The sequence below is a fragment of the Myotis yumanensis genome, unplaced genomic scaffold, assembly GCF_028538775.1.
Source record: "Myotis yumanensis isolate MYYU_CA2020_CCGP unplaced genomic scaffold, mMyoYum1.0.hap1 SCAF_14, whole genome shotgun sequence".
Lineage (NCBI taxonomy): Eukaryota > Metazoa > Chordata > Mammalia > Chiroptera > Vespertilionidae > Myotis > Myotis yumanensis.
The window spans coordinates 36,225,558-36,248,476 of NW_027223765.1; the positions used below are offsets into that span (position 1 = coordinate 36,225,558).

Sequence of the window (22,919 nt, forward strand, 5' to 3'; positions counted from 1 at the left end):
AGCCCTATTGGTCTTGTTGTAGATGAGAGCGGTGGTCACACAGATCCATCCTCTCCACACCAACTACTGCCTCCCAAGTCCTAGAAGCCAGTCCTTCCACTATAGGCAGAGGCTGCAGGTCACTTGTACTAGGACTGTGTTGCCTGCAGAATTTAAAATGAACATACACACCTCCACCGTTCCCACCTAAATGAAAATGTCAGCAACCGCAAGTCTAAATTTCAGGCAGCCCTAAGAATCTGCATAGATAAACAGATTCCCTAGGTGACTAGAGCCTAATCAGCCCTGAGGACAACTGCTTCAACCCCTTAACAGTCTGTGACTACATGTCCCCATCTCACTGAGGAGACTATCATGGCTCAAGAGTTGAGGTATAGCCCCCAAACCCCTTCTTCCAGCACAAGGAAGGACAGTGAGACCTTCCAAATAACTTCACAAAGATAGCAACCAAAAGCGCTGCTGTTCAAAAAGACTGATTTTATTTTGTGTCAAATTGCCTATTCTCAGTGCAGGTGACCCCCCTCCTCCCCAGGAAACACATGGAAAGGGGGGGGGGGTGCCATCTGTGAAGTCTTGGCCTCCATGAGGCCCCAGGGAACCCCATACAGTTCTGAGTTGGTGGGAATCCCGGCAATGATTAGAGTGGGTGGGAGGCAGTGACAAGAGGGGTGGTGGTCACCAGTTAGGAAGCTGAGGTTTGGAGAACCCTGTCCTTGGCCCTGCTCGGCTTTGGGGCTGCCATGTGCATGATGCAGATGGGGGAGTGAGGACATTTTTCCCGACTTTTAAAAAAGCACCCTTTGGCCAGGCATGGCTTTGATTCCACTCAGGGCTCAGGTGAGAGAGAAGCAGGAAACTGTTGTGGGCAGGCTGCTTCATAAGGTGCTGCTGCTGGTGCCTCGGAGTCCAACACCACGCACAAACTGCTCCAGCAGGCCCCCAATGGCACCAGAAGGACTGGGGGCTACTGCCCGAAGCCCCACTGTGCTGCTGTATGCAGCCAAGAAGGCTGAGCGCACCTCCTGCAGGCGAGTCTCCCGTTCACTCAGGGCTGCGAGCCTATAGAGAGGAGAAAAGAATAAATGCATCACCATGGGGCAGGAGCCAACATCCTTATCCTCATGTCACAATGCTTATCCTTCTGTCTTCATCAGCACAAGACGAATGTCTGTCCTGTGGTCACACTACCCTATGGTTCAGGCCCCAAACATTTGATCCTGTTCCCCTCTTAAACCATTCCTCTCCGTTTTCAAGTTACTGTTCCTACCTAGCAGCAGCACCTTTTATTGGGGCACTGGCCTGACTTCCTATGGGGAACAACCATCTCTGTGATAATGAGGGAGGGGAGAAGGCAAGCAGGAGGGAGTTTGCTCCAACAGCTGTTGGCTTCCATTCCTTAGTAGGAACAAGCCGAGTTACAAGCCTTACCTCTCATTGTAGGGAGAGACCCTAGTATCAGGCACCAGGCCTTGGCTAACCAAAGGCCTCAGCTTTCTTGAGGCCAGGACACGACGTGGAGCATCCTGGGAGAAAATTCTTGGCAGTGCCCTGGAGAAGCCAGGGTCCTCACTGGAAACCCCCAATGTTCTAGCTCACCATGGGCAAACTACGGCCCCGTGGGCCGGATCCAGCCCGTTTGAAATGAATAAAACTAAGAACAAAAAGACCGTACCCTTTTATGTAATGATGTTTACTTTGAATTTATATTAGTTCACACAAACACTCCATCCATGCTTTTGTTCCGGCCCTCCGGTCCAGTTTAAGAACCCATTGTGGCCCTCGAGTCAAAAAGTTTGCCCATCCCTGTTCTAGCTACACCTTTTTTTAGTCACTGTGACCCCAGGTAAATAGCTAGGAGAGTGCTGGCTTTTCCAGCAAAATTCCTGTTCTGATTCCATGTATTTTTCTTTCTCTGGCCTCTACAGGCACTGATCAGAAGATAGGAAACCCCTCCTCTCTCACTGGCCTGGAATTACAAGTCAAGAAGGAGGTAAGTGCATGAAAACTTAGACTTATCAATGTGTTAGCTCCATATGAGACTGTCTGACACCTTGAAGCAGCGGCCGTCAACCGGTGGTCCATGGACCACTGGTGGTCTGTGTGGTCCAAAAGATTGGTGACCACTGCCTTGAAGGATTCTTTAATAGAAGACGCCTGAGGTGCCAATCACATCCAATACCTGGACTAAAAAGCATGCAGTCTAGAGGTGGGAGGGACATGGAATCAGAGAAAAAGTCAGGAACTCAAATGGAGGGAGACAGGTGACACACCTACATATGATGAACTCTCATGTTCCCATCCATCTAAGCACAAAGACTAGCCCTGACTAACTTACCCCAAAATTTCCTGAAAGAGACCAATCTCTGGATAATCCCTCCTGGGAATGTGTCAGAAGCAGCATAAATGTCCACAATTCCCAAGCCCAAAGGATTTGCACCTGAGGGCCTGGGGAACAGATGGAGTTGTGAGAATAAATGACAGTCCTGGGTAAGTATGGGGAGAGCAGATCTAGGGAAGTAGACTGGTGGCAGTGAAGAGTGTGTGTGTGTGTGTGTGTGTGTGTGTGTGTGTGTGAGAGAGAGAGAGAGAGAGAGAGAGAGAGAGAGAGAGAGAGAGAGAGAGAAATAAGGAGGTGGAGGAGGGAGGGAAGGAAGAAAGAAAGGGAGGGAGGGAGGAAGGGGAGGGGAAGGGAGAAGAGGAGAGGGAAGAGGAGGAAGAGGAGGAGATTGTTTTAGAGAGAAACAAAGTCAAGTAGCTCTTACAGCAGCACTAAGAAAATGGAGCTGATACTGGATTCCTGCAATACCATGAACAACTCCCAAGTATTTCTTGACATTTGGGGCAAATGCATGGCCCTAGATCTTTTTTACTTTCTCAGGTTTCATACAGGCTTGAGGCTATGTGTGCATCTTCAGCTTTTTCTTAGAGAAAGTCCAATTAGTGGTTTGTATTCACAGGGAACATCCAAAGGTCTGTATGAGAGCACTTCTGGGAGACAGGGGGAGAGATCACAATCTATTTAGAGACAACAAAACTGGAGTCCAGACAGGAAATATGATTCACTTGTGGACACATGGTAGGCAATGGATAGGCAGGGACTGGAGCTACCATAGTGCCATTAGCTTTTCTCAAGAGATGAGCTAACAGACTCAGAGAAGACAAGGCTGATACCCCAAGACATAGCTGGTGAGCAGAGCAGTTAAGATTCCGACTAAATTTCCCTGATAATAAAGCCCAAGCACATACTGAGTGACTTCACCCCTGGAGTCCATGAGATCATGTAGAACCTAGCCCTCCTCTGGGAACCACCAGAACCAACCAGAATTCTGAACTATGAGCTCAGAGAGCTGCCTAAGGTATAAATTGTAGGATGTGGGACCAGAGTTGCCTATTTCAGTGGCTAATGCCAGGTAAGTGAGGGATGCTATTAAGCAGGGGCAGAGATGTCTGTTTACTCCAGAGATAACTCTTAGGCCAGTGTGACAAATAGAAAGTCCCTACAGAAAGGTGCAACTATCTTTTTTAATCTCAAAAATCGAAGATAGGGACCTTGTTTCTGGCTTAAGGGCATGGCTAGAGGCTATACCAGGCACTAGTGGCCTCTTAACTCCCCAGTTGCAAGGCCAGGGCCTGTGAGTGCCATCCTGGAATACCAAGGTCCAGCCCTTGCCTGCCCTCAGCAGCGATCTTCTTAACTCCCAGGGCAGCTTGTCTCCAACCAGTGAGCACTGGTGGGAATGAGCTGGATTTCTGGTGGGGGGATGAATCCCTAACCCGAGTTCATTCACCTGTGGTAGGGAGGTGAGGTCCCTCAGGCAGCCACAGCTGAGGTACAGGCCAACAAGCTCACCAGAGGCCCTCCCCACTTCTGACATCTATGCAGCAGCAGAGCAGGCAGGGGGCAGGTGACTGCTACAAGGGCAGCTGCTCAAGCAGATACTTTATAGGAGTTGCAAGTCCAATATTTTGTATGCTTTTATAGGCTTGCAAGAGGATTTTATAGGCTTGGGATTTTAATTTTTCCTGACCAGAGGCAAAAGCAGAAGACAAAAATGAGGAGGGATTGCCATGGAACCCTTGGTTCTAATGGGGAGGAGCACAGCCTTAGAGCTAACCCAGCAACATTCTGGCTTTGGTCTCCACCATACACCTACCTTCACTTCCCCACTGTTCTGCTTTCAAAGGATTCTCCTGTCAGGCAAAGCCTTGGACAGAAATAGAATCTTCTATAGTTACAGTCCAGCCAGCTTTCCCTCAGGATGTGCCCCAAGACACCCGTGGATGGGTGTTAGAGGCTGGGGAGAGCGAACACACACTCCAACGCACTTTCTGAGCAGCCCATAATAGGCCTCCTCCATACCTCAGGTCCATGAGCAGCAAGTATACTTAGCTAAGACACTGGGGTGGGGCAGGGATCCCAAGCCAGCTCCCTGGGGCAGGCTGCTGCCTCATTCCTGACCAGCATGGTTGTGTGCTCACCAGCTTTTGATATGGGCAGGGGAGCATCCTGCCTTCTCAAGCAAGACACTTACAGACAACTGTTAGGGAGCTCCTCCGGGAAGCTGAAAGGGAGAGAGGAGTCTGGGTGCAGGACAGCCCGTTCCTGAATACTGCCACAGCCTGTTACCATCTGCCAGCTGCCAAAGTCTGTGGAGAGAGAGGATCCGGGCAGGGAATGGTCCACTGATCTGGGGCAGAGAGGAGAAAGGGGAGATGATGCACAGTCAGTCATATGCCTGACAGGGGAAGCACTGGAGGGGTGGGGGTTGGCTGCTACGGTGGCCCTGGGCCATGGCCGCAAGGTTCTGTTGGTGGAGCATCTGTAAAGTCAACCACTTTCTCCAAAAGTGCAAAGACAGCTGGATAGACCAAGAAAGAAGAATACAGACCATAATGCAGGCTCAGCTGTGAAGACAATGCTTAATGCAAAGACTTTCAGAAGCAAAAGAAGAGCAAAGCATGGTGACAAGAGGTGAGCCATCAACCAAAGCCTGCCCTGGTGTCTGACAGAACAAGTGAAATATCCACAGCACCAAAAGGAGGGGAGCAAGGCTGGATGCCCCATACTCCCCAGCACACAGATTAGCATGGAGGCTACACAGAGCCCAGGGCCACTGAGCTCCTGTCAGAGACATGGGAGAAAAGCCTCTTGGGGAGAGGGGAGGGTGGTGACCTAGATTAAGAGCCCTAGCCCCACTCTGCAGTGCCTTCCAGGAGCCCTAGTTTGCATTCACAAGCACACCCAGCTAACTCACTGGCTATGCCCAGAGGGAAGGGATGAATCAGGCAGGCAACTTGACAGCTTCATCAGGCCTGTTTCAGATGGAAGTTTGTGAAGTGCAGGGAGAGGAAAATGGTATTGGGAATCTACTGTGCCACCTCCTCCTCACTCAGAGCCAACCCCTCTGCCATCTCTGGGCAACAGCGCAGCCATTAGAAGAGGAAGGAAGAGAGGGATATATCAAACAAACCCTTCCATCAGCTACCCCATGTCCCAGACCCCAGAGATGCATCATCTTTGATGCTTGACCCTTTATTCTTTAATTCAAGAATAGCAGAAGGTGCTCCTGTAGGGACCCAGAATCAGAGTAGAAGCATGAATAGTGGTGTAGGGAGTATGGAACAGAGAAAAACGTTCACTGATCTTGGCCCACACAGTTGGCTGACGTAAAGAGCGACAGTCCCCCATCACCTCCCATACCTACCTTAACCATTCCCATTTTAGAGACAGGGGAATGTCAGCCCAGACAGGTGAAGGCACTTGCCCAAGGTCCCACAGCCAGGCAGCACAAGAAAAGATTTTTAAAGCCAAGTTTGATTACAGATTTGTCCTACAACTGAACTACCTTGAGACCAGGGAAAACAGATGGCTTTCTACATTAAAGTCACCATGAATCAGAACCTCCTGTAACACAGAGACTTGCCACATTCATCATTCCTGCTAAACTCCGGAAGGTGTGTGACAGCAGCATTAGAGATGAGAACAGGATGTGGTCTGGTACCTGGTGGAAGATCCTAGTGCCCAACAAAGCAGGGCGTTCTTGTTTCTAGATGGAGGCTAGAAACTCAGGCTGTAGGACTCAGGCTGTCTGTAAATCAGAGAGACAGGAGAGGACAGGCCACATGCCATAGTCTGGTGCCTGCCCTCGGCTTCCTCCAGGTCAGGCCTTCAGTCAGCACAACCCCGCTAACATCAGCCTGGCTCCACAAATCTCATCTATTCAAACTTTAGGGTAGTTTCTTTTCCAGTTTTAGTGGCTGTGAGAGAACAATTCCTAAACACCAGAGTGTTGAGGGACTGAAAGGGATGCTGAGTAGAAGAGGCTGGCAGAATGAGGCACTCCTGGGGCAAGGACCACGGTTTCTTATACCTCAAGCTTACTCACCCAGGGCCAGCAGAGACTCAGACCACCAATGGGAAAATATTGGACAAATAGAATGTGGTTGCAGTGAGGTTCCCTGCAGGGATTCCTGGTTTGGGGCTAGTCACTTCCCTTTACTTCCCCAGTGTCCAGCAGGTAGCACCCCCAGGCAAGAATGACACCTGGAGCAGCCAGGAGCAGCTGTGAGATGGGATAGCTAGCAGATAGCAGCAGGGTACATGATCCCAGGGGACATGAAGCCATCTCAGCAAGCAGCCATCTTCTGCATCTTTTTCAAGAGTGAGAACAGGCTCCTACTTGAGGCTTTTGTCAAAGAAAGGGTTGCAAAGCAACTGTTCAGCTCCTGGGTTTGAGAACAAAGGACTGTGCTAAGCAGAGATGTGCTTATAAATGCAAGTATGGATTACTGGCTAGAAGGGACACCTAAAGATGAAAGGAAAGAGTCACCAGAAGGGAGCACCTGAACCTGCCTAATGAAAGGAAACCTTCAAGTCAGCCTCAGTACAAAGTAACTCAACCATTTTTAATAAGACCCCAGACCCTTTCTCAAGCACAAAGCGGGGCGGGGGGGGGGGGGGGGGGGGGAGGTTTGAGCTCCACCTCCTCTAATCTACAGAACTGGAGGAAACATGGGGCCAAGCTAACCTCAAACTGCGGAACTGGAGCCAGTGTTGCTTCTAAGGTCATCTGTTCATATCCTCTGACTCAGAGGGCCCAGGAGGTTGGCTTCTTAGTGACATTTCACTCCCTAAGATGGATATGGCCTAGGCCAGTGATGGCGAACCTATGACACGCGTGTCAGAGGTGACATGTGAACTCATTTTTTTGGTTGATTTTTCTTTGTTAAATGGCATTTAAATATATAAAATAAATATAAAAAATATAAGTCTTTGTTTTACTATGGTTACAAATATCAAAAAATTTCTATATGTGACACGGCACCAGAGTTAAGGTTTTTCAAAATGCTGACACGCTGCCAAAACCAGTTTGGCTCAGTGGATAGAGCATCGGCCTGCGGACTGAAAGGTCCCAGGTTCGATTCCGGTCAAGGGCATGTACCTCGGTTGTGGGCACATCCCCAGTAGATGTGCAGGAGGCAGCTGATCGATGTTTCTCTCTCATCGATGTTTCTAACTCTCTATCTCTCTCCCTTCCTCTCTGTAAAAAATCAATAAAATATATTAAAAAAAAAAAATGCTGACACGCTGAGCTCAAAAGGTTCGCCATCGCTGGCCTAGGCCCTCTTCACAGCACCAAGAAAGCTGCAACTCTCACGTTCCCCCCACTTCCTGCTAGATAACTTGCTGTGGGCCAACTAGGGCTGGTGTCTTTTTAAAATTTATTTTTTGATCTTCACCTAAAGATATGTTTTTATTGATTTTAGAGAGGAAGGGAGTATGGGAAAGAGAAAAACATCGATGTGAGAGAGAAACATTGATAGGTCACCTCCCATACCTACCCTGACCAGTGATCGAACTCTGCAACCAAGTTTTGGTGCATGGGACGATTGTCCAACCAACTGAGCCACACTGGCCAGGGCCAGGCAGGTGTTTTCTAGACAGTCCTTTTTAGAAGGGGGTAGAAGGATACCCATATAAGCCAAACTGGTGCAACCCACATAACTAAAGCAAGAAAAAAAAGATCTGGCCTGGCCTTTTATCTGCCCAGTGCCCTGACATGGCTCACTGGCCCTCAGATATGTAACTAATAAGGACAAATCCTTAATCACAGCCCTGACCAGTTTGGCTCAGTGGATAGAGCATTGGCGTGTGGACTGAAGTCCTGGGTTCGATTCCAGCCAAGGGCATGTATGTACCTTGGTTGCAGGTACATCCCCAGTCGGGGGTGTGCAGGAGGCAGCTGGTCTATGTTTTTCTCATCGATGTTTCTAACTCTCTATCCCTCTCCCTTCCTCAAAATCCTTAATCACAGCTACAGTTTACTGAGCATTTGTGGAATAGATGAGTATTTACTACATGCCAGGTATTCATTATCTCATTTAAACACAATGAGAGGCCAGGTTCATTACTCCCCCTTTAAAGATGGGATTCAAGAAACTGAGCTTACAACTACAGCCCACAGATGGGGTGCACTTGAAGCACTCAGTTTGGGTGACTGGGGAGGCTACACCATGGGGCACTATAGGGTATCTACTACATAGGCCACTCTACCAAGACTGGGAGATGAAGCAGCTCTACCTAACACACAGAAACAAACATGGAGAGGCAGCCAAAATGAGGAGACAAAGAAACATGTCCCAAATGAAAGAACAGAACAAAACTCCAGAAACAGATCTAAAAATGGAGGCACGCAGTCTACCAGATGCACAGTTCAAAACCCAGGTTATGCCTTGGCTGGTGTGGGTCAGTTGGCTGAGCGTTGTCCCATGCACCGAAAGGTCACCAGTTCAATTCCTGGTCAGGTCACATGCTCAGGTTCTGGGTTTGATCCCAGGTGGGGTGTGTGCGATGTTGCCTCCCTCCCGCATAGATGTTTCATTCTCTTTCCTTCTCCCTTCCTCTCTCTCTCTAAAATAAAAACATATTTAAAAGACAAACAACAAAAAAACCCTCTCCAGTTATAAGGATGTTCAATGAACTTCAGGGAAGAGTAGATGAACTTAGCAAAAACTTCAATAAAGAGATAGGATCCATAAAAATGGAGATAGAAGCATAAAGAAGAATCAGTCAGAAATGAATACAATAACGGAAATGAAAAATACATCAGAGGGAAATCAATAATAGAGTAGATGAAGCAGAGGATCGAATCAACGATTGAGAAGACAAGGAAGCAGAAAACACCCAATCAGAACAATAAAAAGAAAAAAGAATCCAAAAAATGAGGCGTGTTAAGGGACAACTTCAAGTGTACCAACATTCTCATCTTGGGGGTGCTGGAAAGAGAAGACATAGAGTGAGAAATTGAGAACCTACTTGAAGAAGTAATGACTGAAAATTTCCCTAACCTGGTCAAGGAAAAAGATACATAAGTCCAGGAAGCACAGAGAGCCCCAAACAATATGAACCCAGAGGCCCACATCAAGACGCATCATAATTGCCCTAGCCGGTTTGGCTCAGTGGATAGAACATCGGCCTGCGGACTGAAGGGTCCTGGGTTCGATTCCAGTCAAAGACACATGCCTGGGTTGCAGGCTCGATCCCCAGTAGGGGGCGTGCAGGAGGCAGCTGATCAATGATTCTCATCAATGATGTTTCTATTTCTCTCTCCCTCTCCCTTCCTCTCTGAAATCAATAAAAATATATTTTAAAAAATACATCATAATTAAAATGCAAAAGGTTAAAGACAGAGACTCTTAAGAGAAAACAGTTAGTTACCTACAAGGGAGTGCCCATAAGACTGTCAGCTGATTTCCAACAAAATTTTGCAGGCCAGAAGGGACTGGCATGAAATATTCTAAGTGATGAAAAGCAACAACCTACAACCAAGATTATCACTTAGAATCAAAGGACAGATAAAGAGCTTTCCAGACAGGAAAAAGCTAAAGGAGGTCATCACCACCAAAACAGTGTAAGAAATGCTAAAGGGCCTTCTTTAACCGTTTGAGTCCCAAGCAGCGCAATTGCTTGGTATTTCTCGACATAAAATAAAACAAGCGCTATCACGCTGTTTGGGTCTTTTCGTACTCATTTAGAGAAAGCGCGATTGCGCTGCTTGGGACTCAAACGGTTAAGAAAAAAGAAAAAAATATGAAGAAAAATGGCAATAAATGCATATCAACAATTACTTTAAATGCAAATAGATTAAATACTCCAGTCAAAAGACATACAGTGGCTGAATGGATAACAAAACTAGACCCTTATATATGCCGTCTATTAGAGACTCACTTCAGATCAAAAGACATATACAGACTTAAAGGGATGGAAAAGATATTTTATAAAGATGGAAACAAGCGCCACAACCGTTTGGCTCAGTGGATAGAGCGTCGGCCTGCGGACTGAAAGGTCCCGGGTTCGATTCCGGTCAAGGGCATGTACCTGGGTTGCGGGCACATCCCCAGTGGGAGATGTGCAGGAGGCAGCTGATCGATGTTTCTCTCTCATCGATGTTTCTAACTCTCTATCTCTCTCCCTTCCTCTCTGTAAAAAATCAATAAAATATATTAAAAAAAAAAAAAGATGGAAACAAGCAAAAGGATAGGGTAGCAATACTTATACCAGACAAAATAGACTTTAATCAAAGGCTATAACAAGAGACAAAGAAGGACTCAGTAATTCCACTTCTGGGTATTTATCTGAAGAAACCCAAAACACTACATTGAAAAACTATCCGCATGCACATGTTCATTGAAACATTATTTACAACAGCCAAGATATGGAAGCAACCTAAGTGTTCATCAATAGATAAATGAATAAAAGAAGTGGTGCATATGTACAATGAAATATGACTCAGTCAAAAAAGAATGAAATGTAGCCATCAGCAACAACATGTATGGACTTAGAGGGTATTGTGCTGAATGAAAGAAGTCAGACAAAGGCAAATGCCATATAATTTCACTTATATGTGGAATCTAAAAAACAAAATAAATGAAGCAGACGAAAAACAGACTCAAAGATACAGGGAACATTTTGATGGTTGCCAGATGGAGGGGGTACAGGAAGATGGGTGAAAAAGGTGAAGGGATTGAGAAGTACAAATTGGCAGTCATAAAACAGTCATGGGGATGTAAAGCACAGCATAGGGAATATAGTCAATGATATTATAATAACTATATATGGTGTCAGATGGGTACCAGACCTAGTGGGGTTACGACTTAATTTATATAAATGTATAATCACTGGGTTGTACACCTCAAAAATAAAAAAACAAGACAGGGCAGTCAGTAATGCATTTAGAATCCTGCCCATCAAAAATACATAGAAATAGGCCAAGGTTTGGCAAAATTTTCATTTATTTCTAAAATTCACTTATGTAAAATTCCCTATTCTCCTCTGAAGCCATGTATACCAAGGACTGGCAAAACAACAACAACAACAACAAAAACCAACCAAAAAAAAACACCAACAACCTGAGCTCAGAAGGAAAGTGATTTTTCCAAGTCACAAAGTTAGAAGTGAAACTCAGGTTTGACCAAAGCCAATGCTAGATCCATAATACACTGATTTTTCTTCCTGATAATGAATGGGTGGTAGGGACCTCAGGGATTGCTTCAGTGATGGACACGTACCTTCCAACTGGACTAAAGCATAGAGCTTCTGATCTATGGATAGAAAAGAAGTCAGTATGTGATCCTTAGATGTGAGAAAGGAAGCAGGGTGTCCCAGGAGTGAGTGGCCACCACTAGTGAAGTTGGATAGAAGACAAGGATAGCATATAGGAGGCAAGAGGAAAGAACCAAAGACTGCCTTTTCCACTGTGCTTCTCCACATGAACCGTTATTTTTCTTTCCTGTTTAAACCCATTTGAGATGGTTTTTCTGTTACTTACACCTGAAAGCACCTGAGTTGATGGCTGATGATGAAGGCTTGAATATACATAGCTAGGAAGGAAGGACCTAGGAGTTGCCTAAGTCTCTGATGAGAAATTAGAATCCCAAAATCATCAAGTGACATGTCTGAAGTCATGCAGGGAATGAATATTTTACTTGGGGGGGCTTGGTGTCACCTAATCCACATACCAACCCCCCACCAAAGCCTAAGCCTCTAGATGATGATCTCACAGCCTCTACCCAAGGGAATGCCTCCAGGAATGGGGCCTAACGGGAAGAATCCTTCAATTCGACAAGGACCTGAATTCATAGAGAAACTGGCTTTAGAGATGGCTAAATGGGATTTCTTACATTTGAAAAAAGGAACATCACTTTCTCCCAGGCAGGCCTTTAACCATTAGCACATATGTACACACATGTATGCGACCCAGCCAGGGACCTCTGAATTTCTGCAGCAGTCCAAAAGAGAGGTCTTTTAGAACTCCAAGTTTTCTCTTCATGGTCTCAAGCTGGTAATGCCTTTAGGCTTCTCACACTCATCCTGGGTCTGGAGCTGTGGCCTCATGCAAAAACGCATCAAACATGGGATAGGAGCCCTATGTATTGCAGAAAGCAATCTGGTTTCTCTGATTCATTAAACACAGCCTGGGACAAAGCTCACTGCTTATAATAAGCAGTTAGTAGGTGGTGGATAGGGGAAAAGCAGCTAGCTGGGAGGTAGAGTTGGTTCCTATGTTACTACTTAGGTATTTAACCAGGCTGCTGGGTGACCCTCAGCCCAGTTCATATGCTCTTCAGGCTTTGCTTGGCTTCATGCTGGGCACAGTGCTAGCACTATTCCTCCTCAGGCATGGGCAGTGCTGTGCTAGCAACCCTGCACCCCTAACGATGTCTAACGCTGGAGCAGAGACCAAGGTGACACGGAGCTGGGCCACTTACTAACTGCGGCTTGGGGGGCATATGAGCTTGGAGCACTGGTACTGCCTCTTCCCAGCCTCCAGCCCCCAGCCCTGTAGCTAATGAGAGATTTAACAATGGTTCCAAAATGGAGCTCAATCAGAAGCTGTTGCAATGGCAGCTAATAATGCAAAAAGGCCACGGATTCCTCATGAAGGGTATGGGTTAGGGCTGGGTACGAAGAAGTACCCCCACAGAAGTTTCTTCCCAACTTGACACCTACTTCTTCACTTTAAACAAAGCGTTACCAATTCCCTTTATAGGGAAGTCCTGCTTTAAAAGAGATATACTGTGGAATTTGGAGCACACGAAACCCAGAGAATTCACATTATGAGAGGAATTTTGGCTGCCACAGATAGCTTTACTAAAGGGTTTCTTTCCATACAGTTCCTCTACTGCATTAAAAAGCTGATTGGCTGTTGTTACCTAAGAGAGGCAGGGCAGCTAATGACAGAATCCCTCAGGCACTTTAAGATAAGAGAGACTAAATTAATTTTAATGTTAATGGAAATACATAATTAGAATGCTCCAAATCTGAATAATCTAGTATTTCAAAACCTCTGGCAAATAGGCATCAAATCCAGAACCTTGTCGCCTGGCCAGTCCAGGCAGACTCCAAGTGGGCATTCCCAGAATAGCCCAGCAGAGTCACCAAACACCTCACAGCAGCCCACCTCACGCCTTTCTGTCCCACTTTGGTCCAGCTGTCCCAGCTTCAACCAGGCCCTCGCACACAGGGCTGAGAAGCCAGAGGACATTCCAACCCTTCTCAGCCTCTGAGGGAGGGTCCTTGGTTGTTATCCTGGACTGGCCATTTGAGTCTGAGTCGCCCAGTCAAGCGGAGAACCACCATTGAGACTCAGGGAAACAATCCCAAAATTTGAAAGTAGGCTCTATGGGCAGGAAGAAGGGAAAAATAAAAAGCTAAGTGTAGGAAGAGGTGATGGATTGCTGCCCCAGCAGGGGTGCCCCCAGCAGCTGGACAGTTAAGACCAGGGCAGAGCCCTAGCTGGTTTGGCTCAGTGGATAGAGCGTGGGCCTGTGGACTGAAGGGTCCTGGGTTTGATTCCGATCAAGGGCACATGCCTGGTTGAGGGCTCAATCCCCAGTAGGGGGCATGCAGGAGGCAGCCAATCAATGATTCTCATCATTGATGTTTCTATCTGTCTCTCTCCCTCTCCCTTCCTCTCTGAAATCAATAAAAATATATTCTTAAAAAAAAAAAAAAGACCAGGGCAGGGCCTCAGAGGTCAAGAGCAATCTTTCTGTTCCCTTCCCAACTGTCCAGCAATGCTGCTGGACAGAAAGAAGGTGGAGGAGATGAGCAAGAACTCCAGTCCAAAACAGGGAGGGTCACACAGAGCTGCAGCAGCTCTGACCTGCCCCAGGAAGCCTGGGCATGCAGACAAAGGTGGGCAGTGGGTATACATAGAGTGTGAACAAGCACAGGTACGCTTGCTCAGCACCCTCCACAAACTCTCCCGTGTGGGCAGAGAGGTTGTGGTCTGTTTAATAGATTCAGCTACAGCACAGGCAGACATGTTAGTGCTCCCAGCTGAAGGGCTCACCTTCAGAGGTGAGTATATAAGACCCATGTGAACAGTGCCATCTGGAGCTCTACTACTCATCTGCTCTGCCTGCGTGGGGAGGGGCTCTTCCCCATCACCTGCTTTTGCCCACAGAGAAAAACCAGAGGATGGTAATGAGAGGAGAGTTCCAGAAGTTTGGAGTTTTTCCTTGTAAATATGCTTGTGACTTCAGGGCTCATTTCCTTCTTGATATACAGGCCTAAAACTAGGCAAATTAGGCTCCAATCCAGGGTGGACTTCAATGCTTACTCTCCTTTGTTATTTTTTATTTTCTAAAGTTTATTTAATGATTGATTTTTCTTTTTGTAAATATACATATTTTTTATTTATTTCAGAGAGGAAGGGAGAGAAAGATAGAAACACCAATGTTGAGAATCATTGATTGGCTGCCTCCTGCACACTCCCTACTGGGGATTAAGCCTGCAAACCGGGCATGTGTCCTGACCAGGAATCAAACCATGACCTCCTGGTTCATAGGTCAATACTCAACCACTGAGCCACACTGACAGGGCAATACTTAAGCTATTTCTGAAATGCCCATTTCTCCCTAGAATTTATTAAGGACCTCCTAAGTCCCACACTGCTTTGTTTTCTCCAGAAGGGTCAGACATTCTTAAGGCTTTAGAAAACAAAGCAATTCACAGAATTCTTTTCCTGGGATATGGCATGGAAAAAGAGGCATGGAGTCTGCTCAGAAATGCTTTCCCCAAGTGTCAGACCATCCCTCAAACCTAAACCCTGCCCGTGCTCAGCTTTAATCTCATCTAGGAGACATCATTCCTGCAGCAAATCCAGCCACACCTGTCCATCATGGCTGAGCGGCTCCCATTCTAGGTATGCAGTCTCCTGAAGTTCGCCCCAGCCTCGCACGTCTAGCCTGCTCTCTATGATCTGCTCTCCTCATTGCTCTACCAATTCAGACAGAATATGAGAGCCAGAGGAGACTCAGGATCTAGATCCATCTCTTTCATGAGAATGTGAGGTCCATAGGGAAGGGGGTGGGGTAGTGGGCTGAGACCTGCCAAAGGCAACAGGTGAAGGCAACCCCGACTCTCTGCCCATCTCATCACAACCACTACGCCTTCTGAATTCCCCATCTGCCAGGGTTCTGGGAAGGAGTCTCAAGCCACTCTGCAAAACAGCTCTTGCTCTGTACCCAAACATTAACCCATCCTCCACACAGCGAGTTGGTCTCCAAGCTTGTCAATTCCCCCTAGCCTCCTAGGTATATCGCCCACCAGGCTGAATGCCAGGAACCCTGTCTTAAGACTGCATCCGAGGCACCACCTCAGGTGCTAGAACCCTACTCTCCAACCTTATTAACGGGGGAGGGCTAGCCACCTCCTCCATTAGAGGCTCTGGAGCTCCTCACCTGGTTTTGGGGACTTCCAAAGGACTGCTACCTATCCTGAAAAAGTTGTCAGAATGGTTCGAGGAGGAGGAGCTGGAAGACTTGGCTTCTATCAGCCCCTGATGGGAAGGCAGGCGGTCCTCCGAGGGCTGTGGCCGGTTCCAGAGCACACTCTGTGGAGAGGATGAGTGGCTCTTCCTCCTGCAGTGGAAAGAGTAGGGCTGTTGGCCAAGGGGCTGCCCTAGGCAAGCCCTTGGCCTACTTTCACCAAACCTCAGAGCCCAGTCTTTACTTCCAGTGGGAAAATGCCACAGGGGAGTGGGCATACATCAGTACTCCCTTAGGCTCGGCATGGGCAGCAAGAGCAGGGTCATCACAGAAGAACTGTGGCATCCAATTAATGCCAACTGGCCTTAGAGCACATGTTACAAAACAGATCCTTAACTAAGTTCAGTAAAGGCCCCTCCCTCCAAATGTTATACAAAATTTTGAGCCATTTGTCTAAGGAGAAAGTCATCAGATTCTCAAAGGAGTTGACTCAAATAACTCCCCAATTCCCAATCATCATTTTGTACTCACATGTTTTCTTCTTTTTTCTAAACTCCTCCCCCCCCACCCCCGCCCACTTCCCAGGCAAATAATACAAGGGAGCTCCTCCAGGGAGTCCTTTAACATTCAGCTTTCCCTCACCCAGCCCTGTCGCTTCTCCCTTTATGCTCCTGGGCCACCACAGGCAGTGCCCCTCACCAACCAGATGGCTGGCCTCCAAGGCCCAGAAGAGACAGCAGGGCATGGAGCTGTGCTCTTAGTCCTACTGTCATGGGCCCCTTTGTTCCTGGGACTCCCTGGAGCTGGTGACCCTGGGCCACAGCTGTGAGCAAGCTTAGTTCCAGCCTGGCCCCTCACCAAGCTGCTTGAGTGTGTGCTCCTGCAGGGACCAGCTCTATGGCCTCATAGGTGAAGCTCCCAGCGGCTCCTGGGGAGCTCTCCATGACCAGAGAGAAGTCACTGCCAAGGCTGGTGGTGCTGCCACGGTCCTTTCGTCCTGAAAGACGCCAATGCCATCAGTTCACCACATTATGTTCTCCCACTACAGGTCCCCACCTCTTTCGTACCATATAACTGGAGAAAGAAGTTTCTAGAACAAACAATTCCTGTGTGGTCTATACTGAGAAAGAAGCACAGAGGAAGGGAAATCTGCTGGGGCCTGTGACTCACTCAGCATGCAGATATCTTCCAGGGTGAAGCCTGAATCCCGGGCTGGCAAACTTTTCCTCCTGTAAACAGTACGCAGAATGGTGAATTCCAGATTGGGCTGGGGTCTCCTTTGTCCCTTCCCCCACAGGCAGCCTACCTGGGAAAGAAACTCCAACCCACCAAGGCAACTCATGGAGTCAGGTCTACCTACTGTGTTGCAAAATACCAGACCCACTTCAGGCAAAGCCTACCTCCTCCCTGTCAGTTTGGCCCCTTAAGAATTCAAGCCTGGCCAAACACACTGGGAGCTTGGATTTGGAAGGCAAGGGAACTCAGAAAAGCCACCAACTCTCACAGGGGTCCTAAGGCAATTGCCAGGCTGGGAGCAGCCTCTGCTGGCAGTGATGGGCTGCACAGTGAGTGGCGCAGACACGCCTTGCAGTAGCCCAGGGAAGGCAATAATCCTCTCAGGCAGGAGAACTGGCTGCTTTGGCTGGGTGCGGGCAGTTAAAGTCTTCCTGTCCTTGGGCTGGCTTTTCCTACGGTGAATCACCTTGTTCTCCTAGCTCTCAGAACCACTCGTCTGTCCCCAGACCTTCCGGACAGTGTAATGCAGGCTGACCTCAGTTATACCTCAGAAGAGCCTCTCCACCAGGGATCCCTCCCCTGGCCTCAGAGAGAAGGCTGGAAAAGGCCAGCTACCAAGCATGCAGGGAAGCAGAGCAGGGGTAAGGTGGCAAATAAGACCCTGCCTGCACATAGGGGCCCTTCCCAGAGTACCCTGGTCCCAGTGTGAGAGAGCAGGCTTCTTACCTCTGTGTCTTCAGAGAAGAGAACTCCTCAGAGATGATATGCTTCAAAAAATTGAAGCAGAAGAAGAAAATCTGAAGAAACAAAAAGCAGTACCCATGAAAACACAGCCTTCTCCAGAGAAGAATCTAGGGGGCAGAATGCCCAGGAGTGGGCAGCCAGCCTCCCTAGTCAACCCCCTGCTGGATGGCAGCCCTGTTAGGGACCCTGCTGGATATTCTGGTCTGTAAATGGTACGGGTGGTAGAGAGGGCTTAGCAGGCTAGGCAAATGCACTTAGGCTGGGGTGAGGGAGGACAGGACTGCAAGAAGGTAAGCCATGGATTTTCACACTCTTCAAATTCAACATGCATGTTCTCAAGCTACTGAAAAGGACGAAGAGCACAGCAGCTTCCCCTCTCTGCCTCTCCCTAAGAACCCCAGGGAGAAAGGCTAACAGAGGACAGCTGGGACAGATTACTTTGAGTCAAGGAGATTAAATGAACACCAATTAAGGAACACAACAGAAGGGAAAGGAATCAGATTTGGTAGGGGGGACGCCCAGAAATAGTGATTCAGGAGAACCAGGGGTGAAAGACAGCCACTGTCTAGCCCAGAGCCTATACTGCTCAGGAGTTGTGAGGGGCAGGTCTAAGTCTGAGGTGGGCAGACAGGAGAAGGCTGCTGACCTATCCCCACTGACCTCTCTCTTCCAGCCATCACCCTAGTCCAGTGTGGCGAACCTAGGACACGCGTGTCAGAGGTGACACGCGAACTCATTTTCTTGGTTGATTTCTTTGTTAAATGGCATTTAAATATATAAAATAAATATCAAAAATATAAGTCTTTGTTTTACTATGGTTGCAAATATCAAAAAATTTCTGTATGTGACACGGCACCAGAGTTAAGTTGGGGTTTTTCAAAATGCTGACACGCTGAGCTCAAAAGGTTCACCATCACTGCAGTCAGATGGACCGCCATTAAATGCACACAAGGCAGTCTTTGCCGTTTTTAAACTCCCCAGTGATTCTGGAAAGTGTAGTCCATGTACCCCTCATGGTATCCCAGAGCCCCATATGATCTTCTCAAAGAAAAAAGAGGGAACATCAGGTCAGTATGAAAATGTTGTGTTACATAATATTAAGTAAGTGTTTGAACCAAAGACTTTTAGTCTTTAATATGTGCTGCAAATCTCAAAGACGGGGGCGGGGGGGGGGGGGGGGGGACGAACAGAGTGCTATTTAATAGGCCTCTGTTTTTTGTTTTTTTTTATTTATTTATTTTTATTTTTTAAAGCATCAATGCTTTCCTTCATTTTTTAAAAAGATAATGTCAAGTCTAATCTGCCAAATATACAAGCTGGATTTGTGTTTGCCTGGGTGCTGCATAGTAAACAGAGGTGTCTTAAAATAACTGATGTGTAAGGTTAAGAATGGGCCTGGCCAGAGGGTGGGAATGGGGCAGGGAAGGGCAGAGGGGAGGCCTCAGTTAGAGAAGACTGGCCAGGGATGAGCGTGACCCTCAGGGACTCAGAGGGGACCCCTCTGAGTTAACACACAGGCAACACCAATGGGCTAGTTGTCACAAACTCGCCAGCACCTACCCCCAGAACAACAGCCCCCTACTGAGCAACCTACTGGACAAATGGAAACTCTTCTTACCTCACCTCCCAGGCACCTTCAACAAGGGTTATGAATTATAAAAACTGCAGACATTCGAACGGTTACATATAAAATGCTGCCCTGCATCTTTCTGTCTCAAAGATAGCAGCTGCCCCTTCCCTCATCTCACCCACCATCTCCCTCATCCTCCCACAAAAAGATGAAGAGGAGGCCCCAGACCATGGAGAGCCCCTCATCTTGAGGGGCTACTGCAGCGAAAAGTATCAATGGCTTGAGTGTCCGGTAGGGGTAAGAGAAAAGCCCACACCCTGAAGACCAACCCTCCTAGCTGAGGAGACCTTTTGTATATGCCGAGACATGGCAGGATTTAAATCCAGACCCCACAGGGCTTAGCCCCATCTTCTGTGGAGTCTCTGAAGGCAGAATCTGGCCTGCTTTGGGGGTGCAGGAGATGGTATGGAGGGCAGAATGTCCTGGAGCGCCAGTGAGTCTAAAACAAGATTGCAGAGGGGTTTTACCTGCCGATTTCAATGCCAAAGTCAATGCCTCTAACAGAGTTCACAGAGGCCTCTCAGGAGCTGGCTTATGAGCTCTGCAGCCCTGGCAGATGCGATAAGTGCTTGGAGGAAGAGATTAGGAAGGGGCAAGCAGCAGCTATGAGAAAGGAACAAAAGGAGGCGGCACAAGATAAGATGCCTGGAAGAGAAGGCAGCCTCAGGAGAGTGAGAAAGATGCTTCAGAATTCTAAGGGGGGGACAGGGGACAGAAGAAAAAGCTAACACTGGGTGACGGCTCCCACACTGGGCATATGCACTCATTCTCTTTGTGAGGGAGCATGATGATTGCAAGAGACTCAAGGTTATTCACATCACCCAAGGTCACCCAGGTAATAAGTGGGACAACTCGGATTCAAACTCAGGTCTGACTCTCAATCTGTGTGTGAGGAAAACCAGGATACTCAAAAAGGCAAATACTGTGAAGAACAGCAAAACAGATGGGGTATGGTGAGGGCAGAGATGAGCAGGAAAAAGGAACGACCCCTCAGACAGGAAGCAGGCCTTGGAGCCGGGCTGGTGGTAAGGAGTAGGGCATGGACGGCCCTGGGGCTTAAAAGTTGCTGAGTGAATGTGATGAGAGTGGGGGACAGGGAAGAGCATCTGGGTTTTAGCTGAAGAATGAGGGGCACAGAAAAGGACTTGTAAACTGGTTACAGAGCTGAGTGCAGAATACAAGGTCACGCGTAAGGATGGCAGCAGAAGGAAGGGGAAAAGAGCTGCCACCCGGTCACAGAGGGTGTGGGCAAGGGTATCTCCCAGTGCAGAAGTTTAGAATGGGGCTACTGTGCCGATGCTTTCCTGTCATGCTGCCAAATCCCAGCACACAGTGGGAAAGCAATTGTCCCTAAAGTGTGGATACCAAACAGACCGCCATCCTGTCCCTCTTATGGGTCAAAGAGCCCAAGCGCTCAGAGCCCTGGCATGTGCTCGCAGACTGTCAGCAGTACCCACCTCCTCTCCTTTGCTGAGCCGATCTACCAACATGTGCCTGAAACAAAAAGGCAAGGAGGTCAAAGACAGCAGCGCTGAGGCAGGAGGGCAAAGGGGGACCCAAGTCACAGGGACTGTGGCTTTGACACCAGCCTCAGGTGGGACTGACCTGCACCTTTCAGTCTTTCTCAAGAGGGTGGGAGTGTCCTCACTTCCAACACTATGCCAGAAGCCACCACACCCATGGACACACAGAAGCACAGTTCTCAAGGCACTGCCCCCACCCAAAACCTGACATTCCCCAAAGACTTACCCAAAGAGGAACCAGTCATAGGCCACAGTTAGGTAGAGGACCTCAGCAGGCTTCAGGGACGTGTGGATGAGCCCATCCTGGAGAAACCAGGGAGACGTGCCAAGATCAGAAAGATGCCTTCCCATGACAAAGGCCCCTCCTTGTTCTGGGGGCTGAACCACAACTACAAACCCAGTGACAACAAGGCTGCCAACAGCCCCAGAAAAAGGATTAATCATGACACCTTACTCCAAATCTTCTCTACTTTCTGGAGACAGTCCTAACACTCCCAAAGGGTAGATCGTGGCAGGGGCCTCAAAATGCTCCCTGCCCAGCCCAACCCATCCCATCCATACTCACAGCCCACAAGGAAAGGCGCAGAAGAGAGATGAAGAGGGGGGTCCGATCCCAGCCTGAGATACAGTGTACCAGCAGCCCGCTGTCATCTACTCAGGAACCAAAGAACAGAGGCCCAGAAGAGAAGCAAACATAGCTGATGAGAAGGAAACGTATCACACCCTTGGCCTGGTGTGAGAACCAGGCCACCCATGGTCTCCCTCTTCCTCTCCAAGATTCTCCGATCTAGTCCCACAAAGGGATGGGTGGTGGGAACCCATCTGTCTGCAGCACCTCTCTCTTCTTTCTCCTGCTACATGTACTCAGGGTACTTTTAGGGAAGCAGTGATGCCTGGACAGTCGCTCTCTGCCCAGGTCATTTACGTGGGGCTGACCTGCATGTCACTGCCCAGCATTTCTCAGGGAGGGTAGTAGAGAAATTTTAGGGGAAAACAATTCAATGTCCCAAGAACTTTCAGGATCCGTGGCTAACACCCGCCAAATGCTAATGGCCCTTTCCTAGTTCCTAAAACACCCAACTTTCCAAAACCACCTTGAGGGGCAGTACAGCCCCAGACAGAGAACCACTGCCTAGCTCCAGGGACAGGAATGACTCTTTTGCAAACCTGGCCACAGTGACTGGTTCAGAGATGGGCACCTGACCCAAACTGGGCCACTGAGCATGAGCTCTGGGACAGAAGCAGTCTCTTTCTTCTGGGGAAGTTAAAATGGCAGGAAACAAGTCTGGAATGGTTTCGGGCCACGAAGCTAATTAGACAATGGGCATGAAAAATAAAGAGAGGTTCTTTGTGGTATTAGGCACCTGCCTCTGCTCTTGGGCCTGGTTGGTTATGTAAGCTGATATATCTCTACTTGTTCAAGCCAGTGCAAACCCACAGAATTACTATTATTCTTTAAATATATTTTTATTGAATTCAGAGAGGAAGGGAGAAGGAGAGAACGATAGAAACATCAATGATGTGAGAGAATCATGGATCAGCTGCCTCCTGCACACCCCACACTGGGGATCAAGCTCGCAACCCAGGCATGCGCCCTTGACCGGAATTGAACCCAGCACCCTTCAGTCCACAGGCCGATGCTCTATACACTGAGCCAAACCAGCTAGTGCCAGAATTCTTGATTGATACGGAGAAGAGTCAGCTGCTCCAGAGACATCCAATCAAAACAGCCAACTGGGGTAGGTTGACTGGTCCTCTAAGGGCTTTTGCATGTGCCCAATAAGAAGCCAGGACTGATTTTCTCTCATCTTTCTGAATTAAAAGAGGCCATTCTGGCCCCCAACAAAACACTGATGCTCAAAGGTCAGCTGGCGCAGTGCAGAAACATCCTGTGTATGGTTCATAATTTTGTTTTCTAGGGTTTTTTTTGTTTTTTTTAAAATATATTTTATTGATTTTTTACAGAGAGGAAGGGAGAGAGATAGAGAGTTAGAAACATCGATGAGCGAGAA

The 22,919-nt window shown here is 48.0% G+C and overlaps 1 protein-coding gene across 10 annotated transcripts in view; it reads right to left on the reverse strand.

The window, feature by feature from the left end:
* Positions 1-457: 457 nt before the first annotated feature.
* Positions 458-22,919, reverse strand: part of MTMR14 (myotubularin related protein 14) — a 51,757-nt gene continuing 29,295 nt past the window's right edge. For 6 of the 10 annotated variants that reach the window (XM_070390657.1, XM_070390652.1, XM_070390651.1 and 3 more), the window contains 9 exons: positions 21,473-21,558; positions 21,134-21,210; positions 20,842-20,878; positions 17,737-17,807; positions 16,945-17,003; positions 16,633-16,771; positions 15,748-15,927; positions 4,533-4,688; positions 458-1,059 (listed from right to left, as the gene is read on the reverse strand). In XM_070390657.1, coding sequence (XP_070246758.1) covers positions 876-1,059; positions 4,533-4,688; positions 15,748-15,927; positions 16,633-16,771; positions 16,945-17,003; positions 17,737-17,807; positions 20,842-20,878; positions 21,134-21,210; positions 21,473-21,558 — 989 coding nt within the window. In that variant the 3' untranslated portion in view covers positions 458-875. The remainder of the gene's footprint in view (positions 1,060-4,532; positions 4,689-15,747; positions 15,928-16,632; positions 16,772-16,944; positions 17,004-17,736; positions 17,808-20,841; positions 20,879-21,133; positions 21,211-21,472; positions 21,559-22,919) is intronic. The other 4 variants (XM_070390654.1, XM_070390653.1, XM_070390656.1 and 1 more) reach the window with 3 other exon arrangements.